General features: G+C 38.4%; 2 protein-coding genes across 2 annotated transcripts; one reads left to right on the top strand and one right to left on the bottom strand.

Annotated features, from left to right (window-relative positions):
* On the top strand, positions 7,414 to 8,306 carry LOC107627007 (serine/threonine-protein phosphatase 7 long form homolog). The gene is made up of 2 exons (XM_016329891.1): positions 7,414 to 7,476; positions 7,677 to 8,306. Exons 1-2 carry the CDS (start codon positions 7,414 to 7,416, stop codon positions 8,304 to 8,306), a joined length of 693 nt encoding a protein of 230 aa, XP_016185377.1.
* Positions 10,148 to 11,691, bottom strand: LOC107627006. Its single transcript, XM_016329890.1, has 5 exons — positions 11,385 to 11,691; positions 11,234 to 11,301; positions 10,724 to 11,161; positions 10,303 to 10,645; positions 10,148 to 10,224 (listed from the first exon to the last, which is right to left on the bottom strand). The coding sequence occupies exons 1-5, from the start codon at positions 11,689 to 11,691 to the stop codon at positions 10,148 to 10,150; spliced, it is 1,233 nt and encodes a 410-aa protein (XP_016185376.1).

Here is a 12,863-nt window from a genome sequence, read left to right as displayed (position 1 = left end):
TTATTATTATTATTTACTATTTTGTTTATATTATTATTATTTTGTTATTTTTGTTAAAGTGTTATTAATTTTTTTCTGTAAGATATTAGGAATTTATTACCCATAAAATTTTATCTGTCCAAAAACTATAATAAAATAATTGCAGTTGTCCTCACATTAATCAGTTTCATCATGTTTCACGAATAGGCAAATTGAAGGGACACTCTATACTATTGAGTGCTTTGGTGGAGCGATGGAGATCTGAGACCCACACTTTCTATCTCCCATTCGACGAAGTGACTGTCACCTTAGAAGACGTCACACATATTCTTGGCTTGGCCTTAATGGAGAGCCCGTGACAGCAGAATAGACAGTATGATAAAATCTGCTATAATGCTGCAGAATTTGAATCGGAAAATGAGAAAAAGGGTGAAAGTGTAGAGTGAATTTGAGAGAAATTCAAAAATAGAATTGTGATTATGGTTAATCTCATTTACTTACAAATGACTAGTTCTGTATTTGTATATACTAGAAAAACTAAATCACACTAATTTAGCACTCTTCTAACTAACTTAATGCTATGAGTTGGCAGTCTCTAACAAACTTCAGACTTTAACAAATTTACGTAACAATTCTACTAATTTAAAGATACAACTAATTAGCTATATGAGCTGCATAGCCTTATCATCCAACAGCCTCCCTCAAGCTTGGAGTGCATATATCAACCAATCCAAACTTGTGATAGAACGATGCAAATGGTCCTGGAGCTAAGCTCTTTGTGAGCACATCTGTTATCTGCTCTCCGCTGGAGATTGGCAGTAACTTTAGTGAACCATCTTATACTCTATCTCTCACCATATGACAATCTATCTCGATATGCTTCGTTCTTTCGTGAAATACAGGATTGGCGGCTATATGCATTGCGGACTGGTTGTCGCAGTAAAGAGTGATCGGTTGCTCAGTGGGGTATGAAAGTCTCAAAGTATGTAGCTTAGTCACCTTCCCTCACATGTTGCCAAATCCATAGCTCATTACTCCGCTTTCGCTGATGATCTAGCAACTGTAGTTTGCTTCCTACTTTTCCATGACACAAGAGATGAACCCAAAAAGAAACAAAATCCAGAGAGGGATCTCCTTGTGTCTGGACATGTCCCCCAATCTTAATCTGAGTATCCTGTGAGCGACAAATCTGATGAAGCGGCAGAGAACTTTATTCCACTGGCTGGTGCACGCTTTATATATCTTAAGATGTGCAGGGCTGCTTTGAAATGATCTATTGTAGCGCAGTCTAAGTATTGGCTCAACTTGTTGACGGCGAATGAAATGTCTGGTCTTGTATTTGTGAGGTACAATAGCCTCCCAACAAGCCTGCAATAAGGAGTCAAGTCAGTTAATGATGTGCCTGAAGATTTGGACAGTGGAGTTGTGTAGTTCATTGGCATAGTCGCAGGCTTGGCATTTGTCATTCCAAATTCATGGAGGAGATCGGTAGCATATTTTCGCTGATTCATGAAAATTCTCTCTTTGCTCTGTGCAATTTCAAAACCCAAAAATACAAGTGAAATCATCTCTAGTGCCTTTGGTAAAGAGGGATGTATGGATTGAATGTACCCTAAAGCTTTGAGAATTGAGCATAATTTTTGGTTCCATTGATGACTAGCTTGTTTGAGCCCATAAAGAGATCTTTCAAGCTTACAAACACTATTTGGGAGAGCTGATAAACCTGAAAGAACCTTCATATAAACTGTCTCAGGAAGATCACCATGTAAAAAGGCAGTGTTGACATCAAATTGGTGGAGAAACCAACCCTTAGACGCTGTAAGTGCCAACAAAACTTGAAAAGTAGACATTTTTACCACAGGACTGAATGTGTCAAAGAAATCAAATCCAGGGATTTGAGTATAACCTTTTGTAACGAGCCTTGCTTTGTGTCTTTCCACTATTCCATCTGCTTTGAGTTTGGTTTTAAAAACCCATTTGCACCCTACTGCTCTCTTTCCTTTAGGTAAGGATGTAACAGTCCAAGTTTTATTTGCTTCAAGAGCATTGAGTTCTGATCTAATTGCCTCTTTTCAACAATAATGTTAAATTGCTTGTTCATAACTTTGAGGTTCAATGATAGAATCAATAGCTAAAAAAAGAATTTTGTGTGCAGGTAAGAAATTATTATAGGACATGTATTAAGAGAGTGGATATCTTGCCTTGAAAGATGATTGGGATTCATTCTAAGTTGCTGTACTGGTTTGAAAACATTGGAAATTAGACAAATATGTTGGTGGTTTTCTAATCCTACATGATCTCCTAGGAGTTGAAGTTAGTGAGACAGTGGATGTATGAGAAGAGAGATGAACGAGAGTTTAAGTATGATTAGTGTGTGCATCATGAAGTGTGTATGAGGTGGTGAAATGTGATTGTGAGTGAGGTGTATGTGAAACATGATTTGGTGTGCTAATAGCAGATCCTGTAACATGAGGTGGTGTATTATTCGTAATAGGCATAATGGGTGTATGTGCTGATATGAATGTGCCGTCAAAAAGTAAAGCACGATTATTTGAAATTTGAGCATTATTAGTAGATGAATTGTTAGTGAATGAAGAGTCAGGGGCATCTTTAGTGTGAAAAGAAAAATTTCTTTCATAAAAAATGACATATCGTGATAAAAAAAAAAGTTCATTAGTTTGCAAATCCATAAGGAGATACCCTTTAGTGCCAGACTTAAAACCCAAAAATACAGTTTATTTGGCTCTTTTTCTAATTTGGTTCTGTGAGCAGCTAAAGTCAAGGCAAATGCCAAACAACCAAAAATTTTAAAATGTTTGATGCAAGGGAGTTTATTAAACATGACTTGATAGGGGCTTTTTAAATTCCGAGAGGAACTAGGAATTCTATTAATGACATGAATGGTATGAGTAGTAGTTAAATGCCAAAATTTTTTAGGAACGTTACTTTCAAATAGAAAAGCTCTTGTCATATTTAAGATATCCTGGTGCTTTCTCTATATTATACGATTTTGTTGTGGGGATTACACACAGGTGGTTTGATGTAAAATACTTTTTGGGTTATAAAAATCATGCATGATAAACTCCTTATTATTATCTGATCTTATGCATTTCACTTTCTTTTGAAATTGAGTTTCAATCATTGTGATGAAGTTTCGAAGCAAATCAGAGGTTTCTTCTTTGGTTTTCATAAAATAAGCCCAAGTAAATCTACTATAATCATCTACTATAGTGAGAAAATATTTATGACCTTTGATAGATTAAATTGCTAAAGGTCCCCAAATGTCAACATGCATCAAATCAAAATAATTTTCAGATTTATTAATGCTTGTAGGAAAAGGAATACGTTTCTGTTTTGCAAAATGACAAGGTGCACAAGGAATGCTTTTATTATCAAAAATGAAAATATTATAAGCTTTCTTTATTATGTCTAATCTCTCAGAAGAGATGTGTCCTAACCTACTGTGCCAAATATCTCTAAAAGCAGAATCTGTTGTGAGTGCAGGTACAGATTTATTGGTGAAGGAATGCAAATCCAAATCAGTATGAGTTTTGAATTCCAATGTATACAATTCAGCCTTGGCTTCAGCAATGCCAATCATCTTCAAGCTCTTCTGATCCTGTATCTCACAATGCAACTCGTCAAACAAGAATTTATATGGTAAGTGTTTTGTGGATTTGGAAATTGAAATTATGTTAAAAGAAAAGGATGGAGCGTAAAAGATATTTGTGAGGTTTATATTGTTTGGAAAAGAGACTGTTCCACAAATGGTGGAAACAATCTTTGAACCATCTGGTAATTGAAGCATAATTGGATTTATCTTATAATAATTTTTGAAGAATTTTAATGAAAAAGAGACATGTGCAGTAGCACCACTATCCAAAATCCAATCATTTGGTTTTAATTTATGTTTGGCTAAGGAAAGAATGTGGTATATACCTTGGGATGGGGCTTGTGCCTCAATTGCCCGTTCTGATTTATGAACAAGGTCCTCTTCACAATCCTAGAATAAAGCAATGAGAGCTTGTTTTTGCTCTTTGGAAAATAAAGAACTTAAACTGTTACTATTCTTTTCTGAAGTAGAGTTACTGATTTTCTCAATTTCATCATCAATAGTGACATGATTTATGGTTCTTGAGCTTGAATCTTGCTAGTAGTGTGGAGGAAAACCATACTTGTGATAGCATGTGTCAACCAAGTGGCCAGTTTTGCCACAATGAGAGCACTTCTTGATCATTCTTCTTCCCCCTAAGCCACCGCCTCTACCTCCATGCCCTCTCCCTCTTCCTCGAACGCTCATGTTGTCTCTGTTAGTGTTGAAGTTGCTGTCAATTGCAGCATTTACCAACATCTTGCTTTCTGCATGATCTGAACTTGACATTTGCCTTTCTTGTTGCAATAATAGTGAAAAACAGTATTGACATCAGGAAGGAGATTCATTAAGATTATTTGTGATCTCACATTTTCGAACTCGTCATTCAAGCCTCTCAAAAACCTAACCACTTGTGACTGCTTTCTGTATCCTCTAACAATCTCTAATCCACACGTGCATGATCCTACACAATTGCATGATGGAATCGGTTGAAGCTCTTCTAATTCTTCCCATAGTCCCTTCATCTTTGTAAAAAATGAAGTGATTGACAAATCTTCTTGTCTTGCTGAGTACATTTCTTCTTCCAATTCAACGATTCTGAGCAAATCTCCTTCGTAAAATCTGTGCTTAAGATCTTTCCACAACTCTGATGCCAATTACACCACATCACACTTTGTAAAATCTCAATATTTAGGGAAGCATGCAACCAAGACAGAACAAAGGTGTTGCATCTACCCCAAGTTTCAAACGTGAAATCAGATTTCTCGGGTTTTGGTAAAGATTTGTCTATGAAACTGAGCTTGTTCTTCATCTTCAGTGATATCCAAACCGATCAGGATTATGAGTGGTAATTTAGTGTAGTTAGAGGATTTGGAGTGAGTGAAATACCTGGATTTTCACTCAGATGAAGGTAGTACGGAGATGCACGATCTTGCATCAAATTCGTGCTTGGTTTCGCAGATTGAGCGATCTGTCCTTGCATCATCACTAGCTGGTTCATCAATTGAGCCAAATTTTGAAGATCCGAGGTTGAGAAAATTTGAGTTTCCATGTTTTGACATAGGCCTTGCTCTAGATCAACCATACTTTCTGTTGTCAAGGTTGAACACAATTGCAGATTCTCAATTCCATGAACTCTCTACCTTGCAATGAAGGAGATCTACCAAGATGTCACTGTTTGTACATCCACGCTCACCGCACCATGATAAAATCTGCTATAATGCTACAGAATTTGAATCGGCGAATAAGAAAAGAGTGAAAGTGTAGAGTGAACTTGAGAGAGATTCAAAAATGGAATTGTGATTATAGTTAATCTCATTTACTTGCAAATGACTAGTTCTGTATTTGTAGATACTAGAAAAACTAAACCACACTAATTTAGCACTCTTCTAACTAACTTAATGCTATGAGTTGGCAGCCTCTAATAAACTTCAAACTCTAACAAACTTACGTAACAATTCTACTAATTTGAAGATACAACTAATTAGCTATATGAGCTGCATAGCCTTATCATCCAACACAGTAGTCAAGGGTTCTTGGTGGAGAATTGCTTAGCAGTTTTTTGTAGGGTTCTCGGTCCGGTCGATCACACATTGGGAAAGGTAAACCTGGCATGAGTTCGACGATGCCGAGACACTGAACCGTTAGGCACTCAGGATTCAATTGAGCGGTATGTCCAGGCTCACATATTTTAAATGCTTGGAACTGTTGTGTTTCCAGACAAGTTGATGAATTCTCTAAACTCAAAGTGTTTACCTCTTCTTCGAGATTTCTACCGCATTCGTAGCTACAGTTGGTTGCAGCTAGTCTAGCACATCTGTACAAGTCATTATGTCGTGCATCGCGATATAACTGCTACGAAATGGACGGCCCCCTTATTTTACATTTTGTTTGAGCATGAGAACATATGCTGTTTATAGCACCTATTCCTCGCAATGAGCTTCAAGTAGTTGGTGTTCTAATTTGACAACGGTAATATTGTCATTATTATTTTTATTTTTGTTGTTAATATTATTATTATTATTATTCACTATTATGTTTATTATAGTGTTTTACACGTTTGAAAATAAAAAAATAAACAAAACGTAACCTGCATTTTAATTTGTGTTGTTCAAAAACAAAAATAAAAATAAAAAAGCAAATCGCAGGTTGCGTTTTGCACTAGTATCATAACAATGTAAATACTTTATAAACATTCATTTCATTATGTAATACTAATATTTTTTTTTTCATATATAAAAAATGAGCCATTATTTGTTCATCAAGAATAAAAATACATAGATGTTTAATTCGTCAAATTCGTTTTGTTAAAAGATTATTTATTTTTTAAATTAGTTTTTGAAAATTTTTTAATTAAATTCGTCCTTCAAATATTTTAAGTTAATTATATTAATTTTTCTGTCACTTCAAATTAACTAATGACGTCAAACTTTAATATGGCATGTTAAATAATAGCATATACCTAACAGTTTTAATTAGTTATTAACATAATAAATTTATAAAATTAGATCAAATCAATTTTAAAATGACTCAATTTAAAATTGTTTGATCTAATTTCATAAACTTATTATGTTAACAGTCAATTAGAACTGTAAAGTATATACTATTGTATCACTTAATATACTATATTAGTAAACTTTGATGCTATTAACAAAAAAATATAACAAAAAAATTATTGTGATTAGTTAAAATTTTTAAAAGATAAATTTGGTTAAAAAAGATTTTCGAAGACTAATTTAAAAAACAGATGATATTATACATGTAAATTTACAGAAATTAATTAAAGAATGGAAATAAGAATGGTGTTGTTCTCATATATTATTGCATGGAGTATAATTCAAAAATGTGGATCTATAAAACTCAGTAACCTACAAAACGCAGGTTACGTTTTGAGTCCACTTGAAAATGACAACATCAGTCACCTGCTGCAAAACGCAGGATGCGTTTGGTAGGAAAGGGAGTCCAAAAACGAAACGTGTCCCCTGTGGCTCCCTGCATGCAGACAGCTGCAGCCTTTGACCAATCTGGAGTATCACAAAACGCAGATTGCGTTTGGCCAGCGTGAAAGCAAGTCGCAAGTTGCGTTTGGCAGCCTGGAGCCTTGCATGCATGACACGTGGATTCAATGGGAGGTGAAACCGGTGTTTTTAAAACCAAAACGCAAGAAAGAAAACAATGTGTTGAGAAAGAGTGAAACATTGTGCTGTGATAGTGAAAGAGAGGGAAATGTTTTCACAGTGGTGAATATTGAAAGAGAGGATTAGGGGTTACAAGATTGTGCTCTTTGAGGAAGAAGAAGACTAGGAAGAGGTTTAGGTTCAACTAAGGGACGTTGAAAAAATATGGTGCGTAATTTTACTAGACCTGAAGATCACATCATTGAATATTTGAATCATCCTGAATGGGTAAATTTTTTTTTTATTTTATGATCAATGGATAAATATATTTATTTGTATATTATTATTATTATTATTATTATTATAATGATAATAATAAATTATTATTTATTTTCTATTAATACAAAATTAATAGTTAATATATTTTTTGAATAAAGTATTAACTGATATAAATTAGAATTTAATAATTATCATTTTTCGTTTTGCAGGCTATTAGAAATTTGTTGTCCAGAAAACTCGACTCGCCAGATACCTTTAACAAGATAGCGGCAGCGGCACTGGCATTGACTGGGTTTGAACATGTTTCGCAAGTAGGCGAAATAAGAGGTCATTCTTCACTGCTGAGTGCCTTGGTCGAACGCTGGAGGCCGGAGACTCACACATTTCATCTTCCGGTCGGTGAAGTGACGGTGACGCTGGAAGATGTGAGCTATATTCTTGGTCTCCCAATTAATGGGGAGGCCGTTACGGGTAGATCAGACAGCAGTCACCAGTTTTTGGTGGACAACTGCATCGCGTGTTTTGGACGGGAGCCCGGTCCGCAAGATCATGTGTTGGGGAAGGTTAATATTGCATGGGTTCGGCAGTGCAGAGACACCGAGCCTTGTGACACTCAGGAGTTTGTTGAGCGGTACGTTCGGGTGCACATTTTCTGCCTGCTTGGAACAGTTGTATTTCTGGATAAGTCGACCACTTCGTTGAACTCGAAGTTTCTACCGCTACTTCGGGATTTTCACCGGGTTTCATCATACAGTTGGGGGCATCCAGTCTGGTACACCTATACAGATCGTTGTGTCGTGCACCACGATACAACTACAAAGAGATGGATGGCCCACTGATACTGCTTTTTGTTTGGGCGTGGGAGCGTATGCCGCTCCTGGCACCTATATCCCGCGATCAGCTCGGCGATGTTGGTGTTCCACTTGCGCAACGGTTGTGGCTTTTATTGTTATTGCTATTATAATAATAATTATTATTATTACTGTTATTATTATTACTATTATTATTAATTTGTTAGTCTTGTTAATGTTATTATTCTGTTCTTTGTTAGGTGGAGTCATTGGTGCTGACATACGAGATATATACGGCGACCTACTGCGCATTTTAGGCGAGGACTCGACGACATGGGAGTTGACGACGTAAGTTGTACCATTAATGTCCAATGTTTTTATTCAAAAGAATAGTTTTTCTAATCGGCCTCTTGGTAACTATTGTGCAGTTTATATGGCGGCCATATATGGGAGTTGGGATTCCGGATGGCCTCGCTCCCCATATGATTATGTGCTCCACCCAGTCGCCTCTACTGTCATTCGAGTGCATAGAATGGCACGCGACAGACCGGGTCAGACGACAGTTCGGGATGCAGCAGCTACCACCAGGCCTCGCGTTAAACCTTGGTCGTGATCATTGCAAGCGGTTGACAGGAGCACAGAATCATGACTGGGGACAGATTTACAGTCAATGGGTTAACAGATGGACATTTGACCGCTATAACACATTGCAGCTAGGCGAGGAGATTATTGACTTCCATCCTCTCCCAACGTACTACAACTGGTACACGCAGCAGTATGGGATTCACCTGCGACTGTCAGATAGAGTTCCAGGCGAAGAGGTTGGCGCCGATGAACCACAGCAGCAACAGGAAGAACCAGCTGGCCCTCACCAGGAAGTCTCGCCTCATGAGCAACAGGAACAGGTATTGTTACATATTTAGATGATTCTGTTCAATAGTTTTTATTATGACATATTTAACTTTGTTCCCGTGTAACTCTAAAACATGTGAACTCGGTTGAAAACTTTATTTATCATAACGTGTTTGAAAACTTTATTTATCATAAATTGTTAACTAGGTAAAAGTAAATGACGAGATTACAAAAAAAAGTAACATATAATTGTGAACTAGGTCATAACAAAGTTACATTGAAAAGCTTAACCACTAATGACCTCCAGGGGAGCTTGGCCCTGCGCGCTGAGGACATCGGCTGCGGCTATGTCCCTCGTGTCCACATAAAGTGCACCGGCGAGGACCACGCATATCACGCGAGTCCATCTCATTCAAGTAGCGGGTTGACTTCGGTCTTCCTTTCGTCGCACGCCTCAATGTCCAGTTGGCGATCACCTTCACTCTTTCGTATCTATCCCACGTAGACGGGTCACCCATCGGAACAAACTCACCTCTGTACACCTTGTAAATTTCAGACATCTTGTACACATCGTGCACGTACACTTGCCAATCGAGGCGCTGGTTGGCGCAACATGCAAGCACGTGGCGACATGGGAGTCACTCGACCTGGAAATGGCTACAGTTGTAATGCCGTTGCACAAGGTTAACAGTGTAAATGGTACCATCTTGCATTTCGCGAACCTCAAACATCTCGTTGCGCCTATCGAACCGGTTGACCACAATGTTTCCTGCACGTCGGAAGCTTTCTTCAACTCTCTTCATTGCAAATTCTGAATACGTGAATCCGTTGCGGAGACGGTCATGAGCCTCAGTACTCTTCCGAGTGAACAATTCATTCAGCCGATAAAAACTTGACCGGACAAGGGCAGTCACAGGAAGGTTGCGTGCACCCTTCAGGACAGAATTTATGCACTCTACCAAGTTTGTCGTCATATGTCTCCAACAATGACCACCATCGAATGCCAACAACCATCTCTCAACACCGATCTCATCGCACTATTGAGTATATGCCTCACCTCGCTCTTTAAGCCTTTGGTAGTTTTTGTTGTACTCCTGCTCCGTCCTAGAATAGCCTGTTGAACAAACCATTTAATCATAAGCAGATGCCACAAATTTACTATGAATAGAACCATAACAGCAATTTGAAATACCTATATTCACCACGAGTTTATGCAAATATGGAGCCTTGAACCTCCTTAAGAAGTTGGACCCGATGTGCCTGATGCAATACATGTGCCACGCCCTTGGTGGTGACCATGCACCGTTACTGCGAGCTATTGCAGCGTTGATGGAGGTATGGCGGTCAGAAATAATACCCACACCATCAATGGTAACAACATATCTCCGCAAATTGGTTAGGAAAAACTCCCATGCGTCTGCTATCTCGCCCTCGATAATTGCAAATGCAATATGCACAATGTTTTGATTCTCATCTTGTGCAACCGTTACCAGAAGTGCTCCTTTATATTTTCCGTACAGGTGCGTGCCATCAACCTACACCAGTGGCTTGCAGTGTCTAAATGCTACAATACACGGATAGAAACTCCAAAAAATGCGGTGCAGAACTCTTACACCCTGAATCTCCTCACTCTCACGGTAAACGGGAAGTATTTTAATTTGAACACGAGACCTTGGCATCTTCACTGTCATTGCTTTCAACCATACTGGCAAAGTCTGGTAAGAAACTTCCCAATCACCGAAAACTTTTGCGACAACTTTTTGCTTTGCCAACCAATCCTTGCGGTAACTCACAGTGTAGTTGAACCTACCTTGGACTTCTGCAATAACAGACTTCACCTTTATCGCGGTGTCTGCTTCGACCAACGGCCTAATGCCATCTGCAATTGTGTCCGAGTCCAACTTGGCATGATCTTGTGAAATCGTGCCCACGGTGCACGTGTGCTTGCCATTGTATCTGCTGATCTCCCAACAAGCTTTTTTTCGAATCAAGCTAGCTCGGATAAGCCAGTCGCACCCTGCACCATACCCCTTGCATTTCGCATAGAATGTCTGCGGCTCAAACTCATACATAGTGTAATCAACTCCTCTAGAGACGGTGTAGCTTTTGATTGCAGATATCACCGACTCTCTCGAACCAAATTCCATTCCGACCCTAAACTCGCCATCTTCCGCCTCAGTGTTGCCTTCACCTACGACATGCACACCACCATCAGTCAGACAAGGAAAATAAAATAAGCACTATAGAAAACTTGAGTTAATAATCATAACATACCCGTATTCGCATACTCAGGAAATTCCGGGGCATGCATGGTTTCGAGATCTAGAGTCCGCATAAAAGACGAAACACCAAACGGGTGCTGGCTTACAATCGCATTTGCTTCATTTTGCACCGCCGGATTGCCTGCCAAGTCTCCATCATCGTTTTCGTCATCGACTTCATAGTTAGCTTCGAATTCCTCTTCACTGTCATTATTATTATCTTCTTCCCAATCTATATCCCTGACCTCATCAATATTGACCTCCTCCCCGACCGGGCCCAACTCTGACTGCTGTTCGAACTCAACGTATAGCTCTATCATCGGCACATAAAATTGGGTTTGTTGATAAATACATAACATCTACTGCATATTGGCATCGTCAGTGATGGGCATCATTTGAAACTGTATCAGCCCACCAAATACTTGTACAAGATTCCTGTATAAAATATTGCTCACCCTTTTTGAAATGTGGCTTTGAATGTTATTACAAAGTCCATTTTGCAACTCTACAAAACTCATGGTACATGGAATAGCAAATGACAACAGACATTCACAAACAAAAGTTACTCCCTCATGTGTGTTTTGTATAACCTCACCGTTATAATATACTCGCAAATTTGCAATATTTTCCATAACTGCAACCTCACCTAATCCGATTTTTTGACACACCTGACTGCCAAAAAAAAACTCAGCACTACGACATATGTGTAAGAAAGAAGAATACAATGAGTAGAAATGGAGTAAGGCAAGCTGAATGAGAGTGTTGCTTCGTATTTATAGGGCGGACCCGTGTTTAAAATATTTTTTTTAAAACAAAACGGAACATGCGTTTTTAGTTTCTCCAAAAAAAGGCTGACAGCCCATAAAACGCACCATGCGTTTATGAAAAAGCTGACACCAAAAAATAAAATGCAAGATGCGTTTTGTTTATTCAAAAAAAAATTATGCCCCCCATCAAAACGTAGCCTACGATTGTGTTAAAAGGGAATTTTAAAAAAAATTAAAACATTTTGAAAAACCAAAACGCATGTTAAGTTTGTCTTTTTCCGCGTTTTATTTTTATTATGGAGAGGGCCTTGGGGTAGGACCGGTATATGGATAGTGTGTGTGCTTTACCATGGTGTGGGATCAGATGTGAACAAATCGCACGGTCCGAAATCTTCTTGACAAATCGGAGGGTGCGCATTGCTTCAACAGATCGGTGGGTCCGATCTCTTCCTCCCACGCCATGTGTCGAATAGCCGTTGTTCCCTATAACGGTGCCCCACTAACCCCAGCTTTCCTTCACTGCATGTATTCGAGCCATCCGAGTTGAGCTCATTCTTCCTCCCAGCAGCAACCTTTCTCCCATTCCCTTCCTCCTCCAGATCTTCTTCTTCTTCCCAAAGTGAGTAAAAAAAAATTATAATGTCAAAAAAACTAAAATCTAAAGATGCTGATCGTTCTTAGCTCCATATTATAAAATATCTCAGCCATTCCAATTACGTAAGTTT

Source organism: Arachis ipaensis, chromosome B02 (genome assembly GCF_000816755.2).
Source record: "Arachis ipaensis cultivar K30076 chromosome B02, Araip1.1, whole genome shotgun sequence".
Classification (NCBI taxonomy): domain Eukaryota; kingdom Viridiplantae; phylum Streptophyta; class Magnoliopsida; order Fabales; family Fabaceae; genus Arachis; species Arachis ipaensis.
This window is presented reverse-complemented; position numbering and strand designations above follow the sequence as displayed.

Bases quoted from the DNA above. Each gene is read 5' to 3' on its own strand.
- LOC107627007 (XM_016329891.1), top strand. From the start codon at position 7,414: ATGGTGCGTAATTTTACTAGACCTGAAGATCACATCATTGAATATTTG. The intron at 7,477-7,676 runs GTAAATTTTTTT...TTCGTTTTGCAG, and splicing joins ATTTGAATCATCCTGAATGG to GCTATTAGAAATTTGTTGTC.
- LOC107627006 (XM_016329890.1), bottom strand. From the start codon at position 11,691: ATGATAGAGCTATACGTTGAGTTCGAACAGCAGTCAGAGTTGGGCCCG. The intron at 11,302-11,384 runs GTATGTTATGAT...TGCATGTCGTAG, and splicing joins TCCTGAGTATGCGAATACGG to GTGAAGGCAACACTGAGGCG. The intron at 11,162-11,233 runs GTGATATCTGCA...TTTGAGCCGCAG, and splicing joins AATTTGGTTCGAGAGAGTCG to ACATTCTATGCGAAATGCAA.